This window comes from Megalobrama amblycephala, linkage group LG20 (assembly GCF_018812025.1).
Source record: "Megalobrama amblycephala isolate DHTTF-2021 linkage group LG20, ASM1881202v1, whole genome shotgun sequence".
Taxonomy (NCBI): domain Eukaryota; kingdom Metazoa; phylum Chordata; class Actinopteri; order Cypriniformes; family Xenocyprididae; genus Megalobrama; species Megalobrama amblycephala.
Window position 1 is genome coordinate 17,205,136 of NC_063063.1, and position 10,201 is coordinate 17,215,336.

At 38.0% G+C, this 10,201-nt stretch overlaps 2 protein-coding genes and 1 non-coding gene across 5 annotated transcripts in view; 2 read left to right on the plus strand and 1 right to left on the minus strand.

Annotated features, from left to right (window-relative positions):
* Window positions 1-2,843, plus strand: part of mta3 (metastasis associated 1 family, member 3) — a 37,348-nt gene extending 34,505 nt beyond the window's left edge. Inside the window, exon 19 of the mRNA XM_048170078.1 lies at window positions 1,665-2,843. Coding sequence (XP_048026035.1) covers window positions 1,665-1,830 — 166 coding nt within the window. The 3' untranslated portion in view covers window positions 1,831-2,843. The remainder of the gene's footprint in view (window positions 1-1,664) is intronic.
* Window positions 2,844-3,813: 970 nt separating this feature from the next.
* On the minus strand, window positions 3,814-9,534 carry hcar1-4 (hydroxycarboxylic acid receptor 1-4). Of its 3 annotated transcripts, none has more exons than XM_048171293.1 (3): window positions 8,898-9,534; window positions 8,683-8,762; window positions 3,814-4,859 (listed from the first exon to the last, which is right to left on the minus strand). In XM_048171293.1, the coding sequence occupies exon 3, from the start codon at window positions 4,831-4,833 to the stop codon at window positions 3,898-3,900; it is 936 nt and encodes a 311-aa protein (XP_048027250.1). In that variant the 5' UTR covers window positions 4,834-4,859; window positions 8,683-8,762; window positions 8,898-9,534; the 3' UTR covers window positions 3,814-3,897. The 3 variants fall into 3 exon arrangements, with proteins under 3 accessions (XP_048027250.1, XP_048027251.1, XP_048027249.1); XM_048171294.1 differs by lacking the exon at window positions 8,898-9,534 and adding an exon at window positions 8,872-8,890; XM_048171292.1 differs by lacking the exon at window positions 8,898-9,534 and having other exon boundaries at window positions 8,683-8,891.
* Window positions 9,535-9,619: 85 nt separating this feature from the next.
* On the plus strand, window positions 9,620-9,713 carry trnai-uau. The gene is made up of 2 exons: window positions 9,620-9,657; window positions 9,678-9,713. It is a non-coding gene; the product is annotated as a tRNA-Ile (tRNA).
* The last annotated feature ends 488 nt before the right edge of the window (window positions 9,714-10,201 follow it).

Here is a 10,201-nt window from a genome sequence, read left to right on the forward strand (position 1 = left end):
CTTTAAAAAAAAATGTTCCCTCAATGTCAAATTGCAAAGGCTTTGCAAATCTCATCATCTACAGTGCATAACATCATTAAAAGATTCAGAGAAACTGGAGAAATCTCTGTGCGTAAATGACAAGGCCGAAGACCTTTATTGGATGCCTGTGGTCTTTGGGCCCTCAGACGACACTGCATCACTCATCGGCATGATTGTGTCAATGACATTAATAAATGGGCCCAGGAATACTTCCAGAAACCACTGTCGGTAAACACAATCCGCCGTGCCATCTGCAGATGCCAACTAAAGCTCTATCATGCAAAAAGGAAGCCATATGTGAACATGGTCCAGAACCACCGTTCAAGGCTCATTTAAAATGGACTGTTTCAAAGTGGAAAAGTGTTCTATGGTCAAACGAGTCCAAATTTGACATTCTTGTTGGAAATCACGAACGCCGTGTCCTCCGGGCTAAAGAGGAGGGAGACCTTCCAGCGTGTTATCAGCATTCAGTTCAAAAGCCAGCATCTCTGATGGTATGGGGGTGCATAAGTGCATACGGTTATGGGCAGCTTGCATGTTTTGGAAGGCACTATGAATGCTGAAAGGTATATAAAGGTTTTAGAGCAACATATGCTCCCCTCCAGATGAATGTCTATTTCAGGGAAGGCCTTGTGTATTTCAGCAGGACAATGCAAAACCACATACTGCAGCTATTACAACAGCATGGCTTCGTTGTAGAAGAGCCGGGTGCTGAATTGACCTGCCTGCAGTCCAGATCTTTGACCTATAGGGAACATTTGGCGCATCATTTGGCGAAAAATACGTCAAAGACGACCACAAACTTCTTCATCAGCTGGTAAACCTATATCAGGCAAGAATGGGACCAAATTCAACACCAAAACTCCAGAAACTCAGAACCTCGATGCCCAGACATCTTCAGACAGTTTTGAAAAGAAGAGGAGATCTGACACCATGGTAAACATGTCCCCGTCCCAACTATTTTGAGACCTGTAGCAGGCATCAAATTTGAAATGAGCTCATTTTGTGCATAATATTGTCAAAAATTTCTCAGTTTAAACATTTGTTATCTATGCTCTATTGTGAATACAATATTGGCTCATGTGTTTTGAAAGTCTTTTAGTTTTCATTTTATTCAAATATAAAAAAAACATCCCAACATCTCTGGAATTCAGTTTGTATTAAAAATTTATAATAGTAATATTATATACTATATCACGTTGCTATTATTGTGTAAAATAATATTGAATTACTTTTACAGAACACAGTATGCTGAAATAATACTTATCTTTATAAAAAAAATAGTTTTAGTCATCGTCTTTGGTGTTAACGGGCCTCAAGACTGCATTTATTTGATCAAAAACAGTAATACTGTGAAATATTATTATAATCTAGTATAACCGTTTTCTATCTCAATAATTGCTATTTGCTAAAAACATTATTTAGCAAATTTAAAAAAATAAAACATCAGTTGTTTTGAAATAGCTTTCAGGGATAATAAGAAGGTATTTTTTCATAAATTATATAAAAAAAAATAAAAAAAATATCCAGCTCGGCCATAAATCCTACCAAAAAAAGTACCTAATGTGTTGTTAAATGTTTGTTTTGCATGATGACTTTCCCAAAGACAATGATATGTTGTTTTATCTTCCTGTTCCTCTCAGGAAAGCCAGGAGGCTGCTCTCCCGTTCACAGTTAAGAAGAGCATGTAGACAACCATGTGAGCAGATCAGCCTGCGCAGGGTCCCCCAGGGGCCAGCGCAGGTACCCGTACTGGCGCCCCCTCACCCCAGTTTACGGATGCGAGGTCCAATCGTCATCCATGACTGACCCTCGTCTGCATTGTTCTCCCCAGTCTGTCAGTTTATCATTTCCTTTTACGTTCGGAGTTTCATTTGCAGTTTCTAATTTGCCTATTCGGTTTTCTCATTCCTCATACTCTACTTTCGCTTCCTCTTCTGGACAAAAGGCTCACAATAATAAAGCTTTTAGGTAATAACCCACCCACTAAAAAAATTATACTTGTATATTCAGCACCTCTTTGGATGGCAGCCTAAGGCTCTCGTTTCAATATCTTCAATACTGAATGCTCATTAAGTTTCAATACAAGCTCAAATTAAACAGCTTACGGCACTGGTTTGATGAGAATCTATGGATGTGAGAACTAAACTTACAGGGTTCCACAAATGTGTATCATGTACAGATCAACGCTGATGCTGACCATTGAACAGACTCTTTTGAAAAGTGTTAGTGTACTCTTTGTAAATTCAATTAGCTCTGCATTGAATGGTTTCCTTTCTTTCTCTGTATCTTCTGTGCGTATCATGACAAGTACAAATTTGTGAGCTGTTTTTATATTGTATTCATGCGAGGACTGGATTGTATGTTGAGTTACTGGCTAATTGGTGGTTTAAACTGAAAGCATGTTTCAATAGATTCTTTTAACTGGAGATGTTGTAATGATTTGTGGAAGTCAAAGCAGTCTTTGCAACTCTTAAATATTCATTCAGGACATTATAGTTCTGTTGCTCTGGACATTAAAGACTCTTTCAGATGCCAGTAATACCCTTTGGATTTTTGTAAGGAATTTATTTATTGGCTTGGGGGTGCTAATGAAGCCAATTTTAGCACTTCGCCCATTAAAATGAGAAACTGACCCTTGACAGAAGTCATAATTAAAATTTGGCTAAGGGAATATTCATTACCCAGGCTGTGTATATAGCATGTGACAGTGAAACAATAAGCTATTTTGTTTTCAATGCCTCATACATTTATGTTGTATTCATTGTATGTCACAAATTTACTGAAAAATGCTAAATAAAAAAAGCGCAGTACAGATTGTACGTCTGTGTAATGGTACAAAAAGCAATTGATGATGCATGTTGGTTATAAATCTCGATCTTAAAGGGATAGTTCACATAAAAATTATTATTCTGTCATCATTTTCTTTACCATGTCATTCCATATGACTTTCTTCTGATGTATAACACAAAAGAAGATATCAAAAATGCATTGAACACAACGGGGCCCGAAATTGCTGTTTTGGACAACATTGACTTAGTTCACTCAAAAATGAAAATTGTCATTATTTACTCACCCTCATGTCATTCCACACCTGTAAGACCACAAATTAAGATATTTTTGATAAAATCTGATGGCTCAGTGAGGCTTCCATTGACAACAAGTTAATTTACACTTTCAATACCCAGAAAGGTATAAAGATATATTTAAAACAGTTCTTGTGACTACAGTGGTTCAACCTTAATGTTATGAAACGAAGAGAATACTTTTTGTGCACCAAAAAAAAACAAAATAATGACTTTATTCAACAATATCTAGTGATGTGCGATTTCAAAACACTGCTTCATGAAGCTTCGAAGCTTTATGAATCTTTTGTTTCGAATCAGTGGTTCGGAGCGCGTGGCAAACTGCCAAAGTCACATGATTTCAGTAAATGAGGCTTTGTTACTTCATAAGAGTTTCAAAACCTTTCGAAATTTCAATGGTTCACCACTTGGGGGCGATGATCTCTGTTAACCCACTGTAGTCACATGAACTGTTTTAAATATGTCTTTAGTAGCTTTCTGGGAATTATCTTGCTGTCAATGGAGACCTCACTGAGCCATCGGATTTCATCAAATATATCTTAATTTGTGTTCCGAAGATGAACGAAGGTCTTACGGGTGTGGAACGACATGAGGGTGAGTAATTACTGACATAATTTTTTGGGTGAACTAACCCTTTAAATGGACAAAAACAAAATATTGTCTTTAGTTTTCCGGAAAAGAAATAAAGTCATACAGGAGGGGTGACTAATTGAAAATAAATTTTCATTTTATTTGCATCCTCCCAATTGCAACGATTGTATCAAACAACACTTGCTCAGGTAGATTAAGGTTATTTTCTGTTTGTCTTCGCACTCATCTGGAACTTCGTCAGCCCCATCAAGTTGGTTGTGCCTTTCAGGATGTCCCGGAACCAAGCGTTAATGTGGCAGCAGATGACTGAATCCAGTGCACAGTTCATGTAGGATAAAGCTGAAGAGGCATGAAGACATATTATAAGGAATTCAGAACAGGGAAACACTTGAAGGAAGATGCCAAAAGTCACTGTAGGTAGGAAACACAGAACAAACATGATCACAAGAAACAGAAGCAATCTCACTGCCCGCTTCACCCTGCGGTGTGCCCCCTTAGACTGGCGACTGTGGACGTGAGAGAAAACACGCACAAAACTGAAGACCACCAGTGTGAAGGCTAGCAGGACCTCTATCAGCTGTACTGAATTATATATCCTCATTTGAACCGACGGCCATGTCCATGAGAGATAACTATGGCATGTGAGCTTTGACGAGTTTTTCTGTGATGTGAGAACGAGGTTCAAGGCGGGTGGAAGGCGAAGGAGTAGAACACCCACCCAAACTGTGCTAACCAACACTACTGCTTGTCTCACACTCATTCGACAAATGCGATGGTGTGGGTGAAGTATCCTGAAGAAGCGGTCCAAGGCTAAAATTGACATAAAAGCCATGCTTGCTGAGTAGTTTACAGATATAATATACATAATGAGGCGGCAAAAGGATTCACCAAATATCCAGTCTTCACCACGAAAGAGATAATCTATGCGGAAAGGCAGCCCAGTGAGGAGTAGGAGGTCAGATATTACCAAGCAGAAGAGATACACATTGCAAGCTTTCCATGGAGACTTGAAGAACAAAATCCACAGAGCAAATACAATTCCAGGCAACCCAAAGATGAACTCCAAAATGAGAATGGGCTTTAAAATGGAAGAAACAAGGGTCTGAGGTTCCATGCAGGAGGTGGTGTTACTCATGATGAAAAGCAGTGCGACCTTGTAACCTGAAAGTGCATTAACACTGTGTTAACACAAAGTTAATAAGTAAAACACTGAAAATCCTGATATACACATCAGTGTCGCACATTTATAATTTACCGTTAAGCTGTAGGGGTGAGCATGGCACAACCTAATGTGGGGCTAGCTGTAACACATAGTTTCTAAACATGCTAGCATGACAAAACTTGATGTATTTAATAGTTCCCATAGAGAAAACTGCACCAAAATTCAAAAATCTTCAGAAAATATCACTGAACATTTATTTAACCATAGCAAAAATAAATGAGTTAAAGGTGCAATATGTAATATTTTCTGTCTGCTAGAGGCCACGCCTATTCAAAACAAAGGCGTAGCTTGATGATGCCAAGTTTGAAAGTGGAATCTTGGGACTCACCTCACAGCCATGGAAAACAATTGGGATGGCTGGGACTCGGGAAGAAATCATATTCATGGATGCGATTATTAACATTACTGTAGTATGAAGCAGAGCAGGACCGAGTGTTGTGGGAGATGAACGAGGCCGCTAGAGCAATTGCGCAACACACGCCTCACGAGCAGCGGCACTTTTATTATGCCAGTCGCCGGCGCCGTTTCCGCTTTTCCGGTCATGAGCATGAGGTAACACAGCTCTGTTTATCATATTAGATACATTTGAGTGTGTTGAAAATGATGTTATAACGTTACTCTGTGCTTTCGCTTGGCGGCTGCTGTGAGACACTTGTTGCACACTGCAGTAAGCTAGATCGATTTTAGAATATCATATTAAATGCTGGATGGCTTGTGTTGATAAATGCCATGCAATTAATTTTAAAACGTATGATGGAGAAAATGCTGTATTACTGTTGTTGTACTAAACGTGTTGAGCTATATAACAATTATTAGTTTTCTGCCTATAAATATATCAAAACAGTTGTTCCCTTGTCATTAAAACACGTAAATATTAAAGCGTCTTTGGTGTTTACATGGTTTCTACAAAATAAAACTGGAAACCGAGGGCAACGCGGGTATGACGCAATTGACAGGCGACTCCTTACACGTCCCGGAGCCTTGGTTGAAATTGCAATTTTCTCACGATTTACAAATAGTTGCAAACATTTGGGATATTGTACTCAAGTGAACAAAATATTTAACACTGGCCTAGTGGTTTTTGGATATTTTACTGCAAAATTCTTACATATTGCACCTTTAAGTTCATTTTTCATCTCAATTTTTAAATCAAGACAAATCTGCTATTATTTTAATCACCAATCTGTTATTTAGCAGTTTAGATAGGCTAGTTCCTTAATGCTTTGCTAACTAGCAGAAGGCACTAGCCAGGTTTAGGTGGGGCATGTTGTAACACTGCGTTATGTCCCCTGCTATTATGATGTTAGTGATACAATATATATATATATATATACACACACACACACACACACCATAATAAACAGACAAATAAAGACTGAGAGTCAAAGTTCGATGTTCAGAAATTATTATTTCAAGTAATTTAAAGGATTCTGGCTCATCTTGTGTCCTGAGCTGTGTGTGGAGGGAGATGTGTGTTTTGTTCAGCTGGCTTTTCTAAATGTGTTTCTTCATCTATTTGCCCACATTGTTTTGAACACATTTGCTTTGCGGCGTTTATTGTCAAACTCCAAAATTAGTTTATTTACTTGTTACTTGTAGCTAATTATTTTCTATGAAAAAGTTACTTTTTGTATATTTTTTATTGACAAAATATTTTAGTTTGCATTGTATATCTTTTGAGTAGCTCAGATAACATTTCAAGATGTCAAATGGTCATGTTTCATCGTGACCCTCGTGTTAACGAGTCCACAATGAGGCATATTGTCACCTTTCACTTCCTTTCTTTCGGGGTAAATAGAGAAAAAGTATACACTTTAATAATGAAACAAGACCACATAAATGTACTAGATGTGTGAAATTAATGTGGGGGAAAAGAGAAAAGAAATACACAACCCCAAGTGGATTTACACAAACTGAGAAAGTCAGTAGTGTTATTTTGTGCCCCGCTCTCCCCCTATAGGCTATAAGGTAGGCTGCGCAATACAGATGTTGTCCAATCCTGCTCAGTTAATGGTGAATTCTTACGGAGCCCCTAAAGGGACATGGTGGTAGAAAAAAAAATGGGAAGGAAGGAAATTTTACTTGGTGGTGGAAAAAAATTTGGGATGGGAGGAATTTTTTTTTTCAAATCTTTTGCGTTCCCTCGCAAAGATGTTTTGCGTTCCCTCGCAAAGATTGCGTTCCCTCGCAAAGATGTTTTGCGTTCCCTCGCAAAGATATTTTGCGTTCTCTCGCAAAGATTGCGTTCCCTCGCAAAGATGTTTGCGTTCCCTCGCAAAGTTATAATCGTTCCCTTGCTGTGAGCTCGGACAAACACTTCCTCTTTAATGTCCTGCTGGCTGGCAGTAGTGTTTTAGTTAGTAACATACGTTAATAATGCACACAAATATTGCGCGGCTCATAGAGTTTGAACTTGTTGGACTCAAAAATGAAGAAATGCAGTCAGTGCTTATGTCAAGCAGTTCGGTTGGTAATATATTCACAGATTCGAGCTTCCCGGATTAATAACTCGTGAGCTAAACGTTGTTAAAACACAAATGCAGCTACTTCCAATCATAGTAGCCTAGACAACAAGCTACAACAACCCAATTTTCCTCAAATGTGTTTTATAATAAATTGGTCTCTATGAGCAGGCGGCGGAGATACACGCCTGAAGGGACCGTCTGAAAAGTGCAAAACCCGAAACCCTTTTGCTCATTTTATATTACGAAAAATACTCAATAACTTCACTGTAACACACTGTACTGGCACCAAATTCAGTTCATACATCACTGCTCTCCTGCTGGTTATAGGTACTACAACACTTAGTTTGGCAAGTAGCACTAAAGGCCTTCTTTACACAAATGATGTTGGTACACAGCTTACATGCAACAGCTTTTGCATGATAATGACTTACTGGATTTGATGGCATTACAATTTATTTAATATTTTTACTAATAACAGTGAAGTTATTATTATATTATTTTATTTAATAATTAATAATCATAAACGTTATGCATTTTTTTTTTATCAAACGTGTTGGGTTTTGCACTTTTCAGACGGTCCCTTCAGGCGTGTATCTCCGCCGCCTGCTCATAGAGACCAATTTATTATAAAACACATTTGAGGAAAATTGGGTTGTTGTAGCTTGTTGTCTAGGTTACTATGATTGGAAGTAGCTTCATTTGTGTGTTTAACAACGTTTAGTTCACGAGTTACTAATCCGGGAAGCTCGAATCTGTGAATATATTGCCAACTGAACTGCTTGACATACTGTAAGCACTGACTGCATTTCTTCATTTTTGAGTCCAACAAGTTCAAACTCTATGAGCCGCGCATTATTTGTGTGCATTATTAACGTATGTTACTAACTGAAACACTACTGCCAGCCAGCGGGACATTAAAGAGGAAGTGTTTGTCCGAGCTCACAGCAAGGGAACGATTATAACTTTGCGAGGGAACGCAAACATCTTTGCGTGGGAACGCAAAACATCTTTGCGAGGGAACGCAAAAGATTTGAAAAAAAAAAAAAAAAAAAAATTCCTCCCATCCCAATTTTTTTCCACCACCACGTAAAATTTCCTTCCTTCCCATTTTTTTTTCTACCACCATGTCCCTTTAGGGGCTCCGTAAATTCTAGAGTGATTATCCCCCAAATGTTATGTTTTATTCATTCTTAGTCATTAATTAGTCCATCTCTGGCAAACGAATGAAGAATATATAATCAAAGTTAAATTAAATTAAAGCTAATCAAAGCTAAATTAAATTAATTTTCAGACTTACCCAACGATCAAGGCAGGAGTTATCGTTGTTGTGGAGGAGAGACAAGCTGCTGTAGCCTATATTGTGAGGAAACGAAACCACTGTGGGCAGAGTCAGGGGAGATCAAATTATCTTTACGTTTTTATGAGCTATTTGTTGTTATTATTCTATTTAGACAGATCAGTATTCTGTATGCGGTGAATTTCTGACCCTGACATGCTGGTAAAAGATCTTACATTGTTGTGATGTCACTTCAGGGCAGCGCGTGCAGTCACGATGTCAAAATATTTCGCCAGAGGTTCCCTCTAGATTTACTTAAGATGGGGTTTACCAACAATTTCCTTCTATCTCAGGGATTGTGTCTTTGTGATTGTGACAAGTCACGACATGCTATTTTTCGCAACTTTGCACCATTCTGAAACTAATTATTCTATTCTCCTACACGCTAACGACAGTAATTCTCCTTGTGAAGTTTCATTTAGCCTAAAAAGCTAATGTCTATAAGCCGTCATTCGGTTTAAAACATATTTTATGACTTATTGAATGCAATCACTAAAAATTAGAAATGTATAAAACATCCCTTATTTTGAAAAAAAAAAAAATCTAATGCTTTACCTTGTGTGAAACCAGACAATATGTAGATTAAATTGATCAAGACCGATTTTGGTTAATGTATGTTTATGTTTTCTGTATGTTTCTTGAAAGTTAATAAAAATATGATGCAAAACGTCCAAGTATCGTCAAGTTATGTGTATCACATAACGTTACTTTATTTTACTTACAATTTTATTTTACTTAATACAAAAGTTCAAGCAATATACTTCCAAAAATGGCTATGATCGATTCGTTTAGTGAGGCGACAAACAACACCCGATGACATGGATTAACACGCAGTTAACTTATGTGAAATAGGCTACACAATCGTTCATGAGCTGTGTTATTGCATTGAGTCGCCGAAGCTCCAGTGGCGCAATCGGTTAGCGCGCGGTACTTATACAGCAGTACAAAGCAGAGCAATGCCGAGGTTGTGAGTTCGAGCCTCACCTGGAGCAGAGTTTTGCACGATGAAAAAATAGGCTGAGTCTCTGCTCAACCCGTAATAACGATGGTAGACAGTTTCATATGGTCACTTATCTAAGCATACATCGAAAAAAGATCTCGTGTGCCATAACTCGCAGCGCTACGTAAGGCAGTTGTTGAGCAGAAAATGTGTAGACATTCAAAGGAAGTGCGTTGTGTGTGAATAAACAAGACGATTAGGAAGTAGGCTATAATGTATTTGGCGTTAATGGCAGAAAGTAGCCTCTAAGGGGCAGCATTGACTTAGTAGACATTCGACACGTGTTACAACGCTACTGACGTGTGTCAGTCTGAGATGGATAAACATACAATTCATAAATGTACAGTTTATTTTGTTTTATTTTTTTCCCACACTTTATTTTACATCTGGTTATAGCTGTATGTTTACTCGACAGTGAAAATGCTTCATGCATTTATATAGACAGTTAAATACAGTGTTTTCATTGCCACCTTTCCTTTT